This window comes from Spermophilus citellus, assembly GCF_964194105.1.
Source record: "Spermophilus citellus genome assembly, chromosome: 7".
Lineage (NCBI taxonomy): Eukaryota > Metazoa > Chordata > Mammalia > Rodentia > Sciuridae > Spermophilus > Spermophilus citellus.
Genome location: NC_138188.1, coordinates 54,208,667 through 54,220,687, shown reverse-complemented (window position 1 = coordinate 54,220,687; position 12,021 = coordinate 54,208,667). Strand labels below are relative to the sequence as shown.

The window sequence follows — 12,021 nt, the reverse complement described above, 5'->3', positions numbered from 1 at the left end:
CAGCCACCTCCCAGTCATTCCAGTACACAGATAACCAGGATTGCCAGTGATTCAAGGACTAGCCATGAGGTGAAGGACAACCGACCCTGAGAAGACAGGGGAAATGCACAGAATAAAGGAGCACTTTATTACACTGCAATAGCGCCCTTTGAGAGATTAAAAAAACTATCATGAATGCCAACAATCAGAGAACGACTGGTTCTCGGAAATGAAAAATACGAATCACAAAATTAAAAAATTCTGCACAAGGGCTATATAGTAGCATGCAAACATCAAAAATCTTGAAAATGTGAAGGAAAAGCAGGGAAGATGGAGGAGCTATGGTCGACATCCCGCAGGAGCTCTGAGGGGAAGAAGACAGACGGGGAGCGGATCGTGGACGGTCAGCAGGGTTTGAGAATCAGCAACTCTGTACCAAGAGGGAAGGAGGCAGTATCCTCAGAGCTCTGAGGGAGAGCAGTTTAAAGCGATTCTTTTCTGCTAAGATGTATCATTAGTAAATAAAGTATAAGGGCAAAATGAAGACACTTCCAGGCAGGCAAGAACACAGAAATTTGATTACCCAGGAGACCTACACAAAAAAAAAGTCACCTGAAAAATCTCTCCAGCAAAGGAAATGGAGTAAAAGAAAGAAAGTAAGATGGGAATCAAGAAAAGTTGGGAGTTGAGCCCAACACAGAAAAACTGAAGGTAAATAACTTAATTACATGCAGGAGCATGCCTTAGGAGGCTGAAGCAAGAAGATCCCTAGTTCAAGGCCAGCCTCAGCAACTTAGCAAGACCCTATCTTAAATAAAAAAATTAAAGAGGGCTGGGAATATGGCTCAGTGGTTAAGTGCCCTCAGGCTCAATCAACAGCATCCAAAAGAAAACAACAAAACAAAGATAAACCGGAAACAACTGAGTTGAGAATTTCACTTTTCAAGTTGGTACACAGCAAAGAAAACAAAGAAGTGAAGAGAGAGCCTTACAAAATAGCGGAACGTCTTGCTAGGGACTCTGCTGACAGAGGGCTATTATCTGAAATATATAAGGAATTAAAAAACCCAACATAAAAGTACCCCACTTATACATGGACATAGGAATTAGACACTTCTCAAAAGAAAAAATACAGATGGCCAAAAAATATATGAAAAAGCATTCAACATCATTAGCAATTAGGGAAATACTTATCAACGCTACATTGAGACTTCATCTCACCACAGTCAGAATGGCAGTCATCAAGAATACAAATAACAGGGCTGGGCTGGGGCTCAGTGGTACAGCACTTGCCGGGCATGCGTGAAGCACTGGGTTCGATCCTCAGCACCACATAAAAATAAAATAAAGGTATAAAAAATCATATAATACTTAAAAAAACAAATAATAATAAATGCTGCAGAAGATGCGGAGAAAAAGGAAGACCTTTACACTGGTTGGTGGGATTGTAAATCAGTACAACCATTGTGGAAATCAACATGGAGGTTCCTCCAAAGATTAGGCATGGAACCCCCGTATGACCCAGCTATAGCATCCCTTGGAGTTTATCCTAAAAGATCAAGGTCATCGTGCTACAGTGACACACCCACACCCACACACACCCACATGCACAGCAGCCAAAACATGAAACCAGCCCAGGTGTCCATCAGTGGATGAATGGATGAAGAAAATGTGTATATACGAAATGGAGTTTTACTCAGCCATAAAGAAAAATGAAACTATGTCATTTGCAGGAAAATGGATGGAACTTGAGACATTATGTTGAAAAAGCCAAACTCAGAGGGTCTTGATTGTGTATTTTCTCTCATATGTGGAAGCTAGAGAAGAAAAAGGAAAAGAAAAATGGTCCTGGGGAGAGTCTTATGAAATATTTATTATTATAAAGGGAAATCAGTAGAATGGAGGAAAGGACACCCCTATCCCCGCTTTGGGGTAAGAGGAGAGGAGGGAGGGGCAAGTGCAAGGAGTGATATTGGCCAAATTATCTTGTTATGTTGTGTGCATGCATGAACACGTCACAGCAGATCCCACCATTATGTACTACTGCAATGCACTAACAAAGAAAAGAGAAAGAAATCTTCCCTTTTTAGGAGACAAGTTGTACAGACATAGGATCACATTTCCTGTGCACAGATCGAATCACTTGCTTTCTAAATATAAAATTGAGTATTGTTCATTTCTATTTTTCTTTTCACTTATTATTTATTTATTTATTGGTACTGGGGATTGAACCCAGAGGTACTCTACCATTGAGCTCCACCCCAAGCCCTTTATTTTTTTTTGAGACAGAGTCTCATGAAATTGCTGAGGCGGGCCCCAAACTTGTGATCCTGGGATCACTGGTCACTGGGATTACAGGTGTGTGCCACCAAGCCTAGTTATTCATTGGTTTTCAATTTTTGAATAAAGGTGTTCCCCAAAACTCTAAGGGTTAATTGTAATTAACAAAACATAATAAAGTAATACAATTTCAAAGTAATATAATTTCATATAAATTTGTATTTTAATATAATCTGTTATATAATATTTAACTTGTTAATTACAAGAAAAGAAGTGAGAGATGGGAGGGAAACAGAAATTCATTAATGATCTAATTTTTATAATAGTCAATAGATATGAAACTGATTAAGTAATAGAAATTTAAATACTTAAAAGTCCTAAGTGCTAAAAAACTAAAAATAATATAAGTGCTGAACATGGAGAGGAAGGAAGCCAATAGTTATATCAGAAATGGATAAATCAGCTGGGCACATTGGTGCACACCTATAATCCCAGCATCTTGTGAGGCTGAGGCATGAGGATTGCAAGTTCAAAGCCAGCTTCAGTAAAAATGAGGTGCTAAGCAACTCAGTAAGACCTTATCTCTAAATAAAATACAAAATAGGACTGGGGATGTGGCTCAGTGGTCAAGTGCTCCTGAGTTTAATCCCTGGTTACCCCCGGCCCCACCACCACCACCAAAAAAAGAAATTGATAAATTAAGGAATAAAAATGTTATTCAACCGATGTGATTCTGCAATCTGTATTTGGGGTAAAAATGGGAGTTCATAACCCACTTGATTCTAATGTATGAAATATGATTTGTCAAGAGCTTTGTAATGTTGTGAACAACCAATAAAAAAAAATCTAAACTAAAAAAAATGTTATTCAAAATTGTAACTGAAACAAAACTGAAACTGTTAACAGTATGTTAACTCTGAGGAGTGGAACTGGGGTGGAAAGGGTGTCAAGAGGCTCAATTTTGTTTCTTTGTGTACTTTTTTTTTTTTTTTTTTTTTTGGTATGGTACTAGGGATTGAACCCACCGGTGCTTAACAACTGAGCCATATCCCAGCCCTTTTAATGTTTTATTTTGAGACAGGATCTCAGTAAGTTGCTTAGCACCTTCCAGAGTTGCTGAGACTGGCCTCAAACTTGTGATCCTCCTGCCTCAGCCTTCTGAGTCAGTGGGATTACAGAAGTACACCACGGGACCCAGTTTATGCTTTAATTTCTTAACCAGGCACATATTATCTTTCATTTAAAAACTGAACTAAAAGGATAAGTAAAAACACATAGTGGGACAGAACAATTCTCCTTACACTTAAGAATTTCAAGGCTGCTTAATGAAAGCGAAGCTCAGGTGAGCAGTAGTTGAAGACTTTGGCCTCCGTGCCACATTTTAGGGATTTGGGATTTAGATGTCCCAGAGATGTTTCCCTGTGTTCCTATTATAGTTAAATCACTGTGAGTCTAAGAGAGAAAGAGAACAAGCAAGGCCATAAACTCCACTTTCTTCCACCAAAGGTGTCCCTGGTCACTCTTGCCTCTAACAGAGAGAGAGAGAGATCTATCGATGTTCTAAGTTTCAAAGTACTTACTCTTGAACACATGACATATTTACTTTGTTGACAATGGCAAATGAACATGGCATCTCTAGGGATGGGTAATAGGCTGCAGATAGGCAGGCACTGTCTCTCTCTTTAAAAGTGTCGAATATTGTAGATTAAAAGAAAGAAGTTTTGAATAAATAAGTTGTAAGTGTCTTGGATTATTTTATTCTACTTAACCTGTTTATCCAAAAGATAAACATTATCAACTTAAAAAATATGAAAATTGAAAAAATTTTCTTACCTATCTATATTTCTTTCACTCGTGTCTTTCTTAAATGTTTCAAATATTTTAGGAAAACCTGTTGAATGAAACATTTTAAAATTTAGCCACTCTCTAAATCAGTGAAAGGGCAATTTTACTCTCCCCCTCGGAGGTGGGGAGGTGGCAGTATCTGGACCGTCCCAAGCAAGGGCAGGGGTGGACGAGGAACATCCGGGAACTCCGGACTGGTCCAGCAAAGCACCCCAGGCCAAAGGCCAAGTTTGGGGTTTGCAAACCCTGCTCTAACTGCTCTGCCTCTGTCAAAGGCAATGCCTGGAGGGGCTCCGGTTCAGGAAGAGAGGCCCCAGGGCTATTTATCCTGAGCTAAAGTCCCCACCACAGCGGTGCCTGTGGCCCAGGGTGGGCCGGCTGGCTGTGTGGACCGCTGCTTGGGTTTGAAAGCAGAGCGGTTGGGGAGGAGGCTGAGGCCCCGGTGAGCCAGGGGCAGTGGCAGAGCCAGGGACAAGGGCAGGGGAGGCCCAGGGCTAGGGACAAGGGCCCGACCAGGGGGAGGCTAGGGACAGAGGCAGGGGCTGGGACAGGGCCAGGGCCAAGGGCAGGAACCACCCAGGGGCAGGACTAGGGCCAGGTCCAGGAGTGGCCCAGGGCTAGGGGCAGGGGCAGGGGCAGGGCAAGGCCAGGGGTGGCTTAGGGACAGAGGCTGGGGCAGGGCCAGGCCAATGCGGGGGCTAGGGTTGGGTCAGGGCCAGGGCCAGGGCCAGGGGCGGCCCAGGAACAGAGGCAGGGGCGGTCCAGGGCCTGGGGCGGGGCTGGGGCAGGGTTAGGGCCAAGGGTCGGGGCAGGACCAGGGCAGTGCCAGGGTCGGGGCAGGACTGGACAGGGGCAGGGCAGGGCAGGGCGGCTCGGGCGTTACTTTTCCGGGAGGAGGTGCTGGAGAGCGTGATCTGGCTTGGCGTCCGGACCTCGCTGGGCGGCGTCAGGCTGTGGGGGGACCGCGGGCTCTCAGAGGTGCTCAACTGCTGGGTGAGAGTGGACGTGGAGTCCAGGCTGGGGCTCTCCACGCTGGCCAGACGGGGGTGCGAGGCCAGGAAGCCGTCATCGCTGTCAAGGAGGTTCGCGACCTTCCAGAGGTCCTCGTCACAGAACTCGGAGGACTTGCCCTCGTCGTCCCGCCGCTCCTCTTCCCCCTCCTCCCGCTCCTCCTCCTCCTCCTCCTCCTCCACCTCCTCCACCACCTCCTCCTCCTCCTCCTCCTCCCCCGATTCCTCCTCCCCCTGCTCCTCCTCCTGCGGCTGTTTCTCCTCCGCCGAGGCCCTCTTGGACCACGGATCCTCCTTCGTCTTTCGCTGTCCGCGACGCGAGCGCAAGTCCGCCATGTCTCGTTGGGCACCGGACCGCGGTGGCCGCCTCCGGCGGGTGGCGCTGCTGTGCGCGTCGCCCGGGCAACGGCCGCGCTGTCCGCGAGCCCGCGGCTGGAAGCGGCAGGACCGCAGCGCGGTGGCGCGGCGGTGACACGGCGATGACCCCGTGCGGCCCTTCGCGCCCGCCGCGGCGGCCTCCATACTTCATTTTATTTTGCGGAGGGTGGCGGAGGTGGTGTCCGCCGGGGGCGTGCATGAGGCCCCGAGTGTCGCCCGCTGCGTGGGTTGCCCGGTAGCCAGATGCAGGGGGGAAGGTCCAGTGAAACCCTGCTCACAAGACAGGGGCCGGCCCTCGGGCTGCAGTTTGCGCATTGGATATTTTAAAATAGTGCCTGAAATATTAGGTTGATTGGTGAGATTTTTGGCGTCCCTTATATTTTGCAGAGAATTTCTCGTGCTTACGGCCTGTGCCTATCCATCCTGGCGGTGGAGAAGGCCCCAGGCGGCTGGACAGCCAGCACCACCTTGGCCTCAGCGTCCCCGGGTGTAAACTGGGAACACTGATGTGCCCAGGATGCCTGTGGCTATTAAGGGATGCAGAGTGGTCTGTGACCTTAAGCCTTTCCCCTTTCCGTCGGAGCCTTGGGAACACAGGTGCAGCCCTGGGGGTGCTGGAGACCCTGTCGGAGGACTTAGACTTTGCGCGGAGGACTTAGGCTTTGTGCGAGGGTTTGGGAGTCCTCTAAGGCTGCAGGACTCTGCCCCAAAGCAGGCGCATCCAGGATGTGCCATTTAGTGGGCACAGTTTGTATTTAGGTAAAACTACAAAGGGTCTGTGTTTTGTTTCCTTTTATCATGGCATAAGGGTAGCCTTGTCTGCGCTGTGACTCCTTAAGCAGGCTCCTGTGCCACAGAACAAATGGGCTGCTTGCGGGATGTCAGCAGTCTGCCATGACGCCACGACGCCGAGCCCCAGCTGTGACAACACGTGGGGCTTCCAGCCAGGGCCTTCCCACTCAGGGGATGGGGCGCTAAGAAAGCTATTGAGGGATAGGGACGTCAGGTGTCTGGTGCTCTGAGCAATATCAAGCCTTACCAGACCCTGCCCTGATCCAGGCCTCCAGGTCCTTGGAATGCATGGCCTGGAGAGCCACCCCTGTCCCCACTAAGGGCGGGCACCTGAGCATCTGGTAGGAGCCCAGAAAGCCATCAGCTGCCAGGCAGGACCAGGCAGGTGAGGGGCACCAGCTGCTCTGCGCTCCAAGGGCAGAGGGAAAACACATAATATCTGTGAAAGACGAGGCCTTTCATCTAGTGGGGCAGTTGGGACGTTTGGGAAGGAGGGGGACCTGGGTGACTGCAGAGTGGGACGCCCAGGGAGCAGGGTGCCCAGGGTGCAGGGGGGCAGGTGGGAGTTGAGAAACAGAAAGGCAAGGCCTGCCTGTTCTGTTCTGTACCAGCACTGGGAGTGCTGGGGTGGAGCCTGCCTCACCCGCCCCACCCTCACCCCTCCCTCCCGCCTCCCCCCACAGCACCTGGTGCTGGCAGATCTTCAAGGTCAGGGAATACAGCCACCCCTTCCACACAGAGCAAGTGACTTGCTCAGGAGAAGGCACGTATTTCTGTTCCCTGGGTGCCCTGAGAGCAGGCTGGAGGTCAGGCGTGGGAGGGGGCTGGAGAGAGCGAAGGTAGTGTCAGCTGCCCTCCCTGACTGGGCCCTGTAACTGCCACAGCATTTTCTTGATTGCATGGTGCATTGAATTTTTCAAGTACTCCTTGTTTAGAGCTGTTGTTCAGATCTTTAAAGTCTTAGGGGATCTTTTCCCCTTGGGCCCACGTAATCCACAAAGAACTGTCTTATTTCCCCATAGGAGGCGGTGCTCTCCTGTTTTGGCCATTCTGAGACAGTGCTCTGCGAAGCAGGGCCACTTTGTATTCCCCCGGGGATTTGAGAGCCAGACCCACCCTTGACTCCCAATATCACTGAGATTATTAAATCTCAGCTCCTTGATATGTAAAATGAAGTATCAGTCATCACCTTTCCATTTACTCCACAGGGATATTTTGAGATAAAATTTAATTATTATTTTAAGTTTCTTTTTTGAGAAATGATCATGTATTTTTTTAGGAACACTTAATTCTGTTTAGAAAATACCATCAGCTGAGAAACCAGCCTCTACCTCAGAGTAAAGCCTGTCCAAGGAAGGAGGCGTGACCCTTGTCCTTGGAAAACCCCACAGAGCCTTTCTAGGCAGATACCCACCCTGCTGAGTTGTTTGTCTGCAAATAACAGGAGAGGTCTGTGGCGCCAAGTGTCCCTGACTCAGGCTAGGTGAAGACCCATTGCAACCCCCTAGCAACCACCAATCAGCATGAGACAGGGAAAATACCTGGGATGCCAAATGACCCCCCAGTAGTTTATGGTGGTTGATAACATGTTGGAAAACCATGTAGTTAAGCGTGTACACCCCTTGTGGCCTAAACCAATCAGTTCAAAGGAATCCCCCTCTTGTATTAACCAATCACCCCTCTCCAACTTGTTCCCACCAGTGAATGTGCTAATCAATGTTAAGAGTTTTGTTTGACTTTCTCAGGGTATGGAATGATTTGCTGTGTGATGTTGTGACGTATAGAGTATCCCCCCAAAACCTATAAAATCTCACTGGACAAAGGACCGGGACTCACTCCCTGGGACCGCTGCATCGGAAATGGTTGTGAGTCCAGGCTCGAGCTTGCAATAAAGACTCTGTGTGATTGCATAGGATTTGGCTCCTGGAGGTCTATTGGGGTCCCACGAATCTGGCATTACACAGCTTCTATAATCTGTAAAATAATGTCTTGGGTGCTTCAGACATTTCCTGAAGGAAAGGAGGGAGCTGGATTTTTTTTTTTTAAAGACAGTTTTCCTACCGTAAGCATAAAGCATTATGTAATGGTCTCTACTGCATCATGTGCTGTTTACCATGCTCCCTTAAGGTTCCCACGATCCCACTGCTTTGGCAAAGTAAGAGGGTGAATTTTTGTTCAGTGCAAATGTCTTACATTTGCAGAATGTTCTGGAAGCTTTCTGGCAGTTGCCTGAGGCATGTCCCTGCAGGAAGCACAGTGTGTCCTCTGAATATTTTTGTTAAGCCTTGCTCTGATGCACCACGGAAGACCATCAGTGGAGCTCCGTGGCCTCGATGATCGCTAATTAAGGCTGTGCCTGGCTGGGCCAGCTGTGGGGGGCATCTTCCTAAAGTCAGGCCCCCCCTCCTCACAGCTCCTTGCAGAGGTTGCTTTCCAAAACCCATTTATGCCTCTTAGTTAGCAGTGACATCCACTTTATCTTCGTCCTCAAAACTTTTTGTGAGACTGTCAGAGGGTTGGTGGGGAAAGGTGGTGGGGCACAGTCTCCTTCCTCAAGGCCAAGGCGCTGGTCTTCCTGCTCCCTCTCCCTGACTTCACAGCCTCTCCCTCGCCCCTTTGGCCGACCCCTTTCCATCTCTAAGCCCAGCCCTGTGTGTCACCTCTGGATGGTTCTGCAGTCACACAGGTGATGTCCTTTATTCTGGAGGAGATCCACACTGCAGGACTCTCCCCCTCCCCCCAGGACTTTGCATTCGTTGGATTCAGCACATGGAGTTTGTTCACTTGAAAGATGACCCCTGAGCGAGTGCTGTCCAGCAGGCACTGTTCCTGGCTCAGGGGAGACAGCAGAAAACCAAGTCCCTGCCTTGTGGGGTCAGAAGGTCCTAAGAGCTAAGGAGGAAAAAGGTGAGTGTGAGAGAAGGTGCAGAGCCCTGGGCAGAGGGGTTCTGTAGAGGGCTGCTGCAGACCTCCCTAGGAGGCTAATGTGAGAGCCAGCCCTGAAGGAAGGGGGAGCTGGCTTCGAAGTGCTGGCAGAGTGTCCTTGGACAGAGGAGCCTGCGCTGACCCAGGGGCAGTGCTGAGTGCAGTGGGCTGAGACTCCTCCTGAGACAGCCCTGGGAAAGGCTGGTGTGACCCTCAGCTGGCCTCTGCCAGCTTCAGCTGGTCTGTGAGACTCCTGCCTGCATCAAGCCCCTCAGGAGAGGGTGGGAGCAAAGGCTTCACAGTGAGGGGCCTGGTAGAGGTTCTGGGCACACAGGTCCGAAGTGCAGCCCCCAGGGCTCTTGGGAGTACAGAGACTGAGAAGGTAGGCCCCTGCCCTGGGGAGCAGAGGGGAAGGGAGAGAGGACCAGTAACCACCAGGAGATGTCCTGGAGCTTGGTGATATGACAGCCAGTGGGGAATGAGAAAAGGAGAGTCAGAGGACACCAGGAAGGACTTAGCTGTTACCAGTATTACCTGGTGAGATCACTTCCAGCTCAGAGTCCCTGTCATTAAGCAGTAACACAGACTCACTTAAGTTATGTTAATTTTTCATTTGGTTAAAAAGTTCTTCAACAAATGACTGCTTCCATGTGTTAGACTTGGGGAGATTCCAGGAATGAGACCAACAAGGCTTATCTTCTCTATTTTGGAAGGAGCTCAAGGAAGGGGTTAGTCTTCACGACGATGGAGGTGCTGTTGGAGCCCCTGAGTTTGGCCTCATGTTTTACTGTAGCAGTGTGTTAAAGCAGTAGCAGGAGCCCAGCTTGTCCCCACCTCAGGTCTGGGGCTCTGGCCATACCTCAGAGCTGTGCAGATTCCGCTGGGAGGGTTCCTCCTCAGGCGGAGCTCAACACAAACGTCACCTCTTCATAGGAAGCTGCCTTCAGCTCTCCACCACATCACCCGCAGTTTTTCAGTTTTTCTCCAATGCTCCTTCAGAGCTCCAAGAGGAATCAGTGTTGCTGACAAGCTGACCTTAGCCTCAGAAGACTCAGATTTCTGACCATAGAAAGGGGAACTGTCGAGGGAGTGTATTAGTCACCTCAGGCTGCTATAACAAAATGCCACAGACTGTATGGCTTAAAGAACATTGATTTCCTCTCAGTTCTGGAGGCTACAAGTTCATAATCAAGGAGCCAGCAAATTTGGATTTAGATTAGGGCCCTAAGGATCCCATTGAATCTCAATTACTTCCTTAGAAATAATACAGCCACACCAGGAGCTGGAGCTTCAATATGAAAGTTTTGGAGGGGCTAAAAAGCATTCAGCCCAAGACACAGGAGTCAGGGTTTCAAGTGCACCCTGTGCTAAATGGGGACAGCTGAGGTCTGAGGGAGGGCTGCTGGGTCTTGGTGACTAGGCTGTAGATGCAGGAGCAGTTTCAGTGAAACAGTGGAAGCTGACTTTGGGATGTTTGTGTTGTTTTGGGTCCTCCAGGAAACCACACCTGTGAGAGTGGGGGGTGGGGAGGTAGGGAGAAGCACTGATGCAGCACAAGCTGAGCCCTGTGGGAGAGACAGAAGCAAGGGAGACAGGTGGGAGGCTGCTCTCCCCACCATGGCAGGTGCCCGAGGTTGGCTGAATAGCCCTGGAAGCTTCCAGTCAAATCTGTTTTGGAGGAGTCCTGCTCTGTGGGTACCAGCCTTCTGTTTCATCACTGTGTCCAGAAGACCTGAAAGATCAATTTCACAGGAGGAAAAGTTTATGTGGGGGCTCACGGTTCCAGAGGTCTCAGTCCACAGATGGCTGACTCCACTGTGCTGGACCTGAGAGGTGAGGCAGAGGATGTGGAGGAGGAAAGCTGCTCAGGACACAGCAGCCACCAGGCGGAGAGCGCTCTAAATATAAACCCTGAAGCACGCCCTTGGGACCCCCTCCTCCAGCCACACCTGCCTGCCTTCAGTCACCACCCAGCTCACCCTGACCGTGGATGCTCTGATCGTCAGGACACTCAACCCGATCCTCTCTCCTCCGAGCCTCCTTGCACTGTCTCATACATGAGCTTCTGGGGACATCTCACATCAAAACCATAACACCTGGTGTCCCTGCTGTGCCTGTCCTTGGCTGGAGCTGCCTGTGGGAAGTGTGGCCTCATGGTGACCATGACGGGATTCAGTCCAGGATGAGGGCATCGTCTTCTTGGCCTTCACAGACACTCTGTCACTCTGTTGGAACACTCTGCAGCCAGTGCTACTGAGAGGCGCTGATGGAGGGGAAGACCACTTGGGCTTAGGGCCTGGCTTCAGCGTGGACTGTCCTAAGGCATGACTGCTACAATCCCCAGGCTCCCCTGTCTGTACCCTGGGAGACATGTTTAACCTTCCATGAAATGAGCACTACTAGTCTTTGCACCGGTTTTCTGGGCTGGTTATGAGGGTTTAATGAGTTAGTGTGTGTGACCACTTAACAGCACCTGGTACCTACTAAATATTGCACTTTTGATGTGTAGTTAATTGTCTTGCCGTTAGATTGCAGCACACTGCTTGCAGACCACCCATACAGGTGCCTCATTAGACACTTGTCATTGGTAAGAAAAATAAGTAAGAGGGCCAAGAAAAGATGGAAGAGCTATAGGGCATGGATCTCAAGTGTGCTCGCAGCTGAGAAGGAAGCTCCTTCTCCACCCCCTATTAGTGCGTTACCGTCCCTGCAGTCTTTAGCCACTGAGCAAAGTCATAAATGGCAACTGGCCCTTTATGAATGCTATGGGCAGGAAAAATTTAGGGGAAATTTAGGAAAAATTTAGCCCTAC

At 49.5% G+C, this 12,021-nt stretch overlaps 1 protein-coding gene across 1 annotated transcript in view; it reads right to left on the bottom strand.

Moving 5' to 3' along the window:
• ERICH6 (glutamate rich 6) overlaps nt 1-5,474 on the bottom strand; it is a gene marked incomplete at its 3' end in the record, with an annotated part of 40,835 nt that extends 35,361 nt beyond the window's left edge. The window contains exon 1 of the mRNA XM_081301902.1: nt 4,920-5,474. Within this exon, the coding sequence (XP_081158028.1) occupies nt 4,920-5,450 (531 nt within the window). The 5' untranslated portion in view covers nt 5,451-5,474. The remainder of the gene's footprint in view (nt 1-4,919) is intronic.
• Between the last annotated feature and the right edge of the window lie 6,547 nt (nt 5,475-12,021).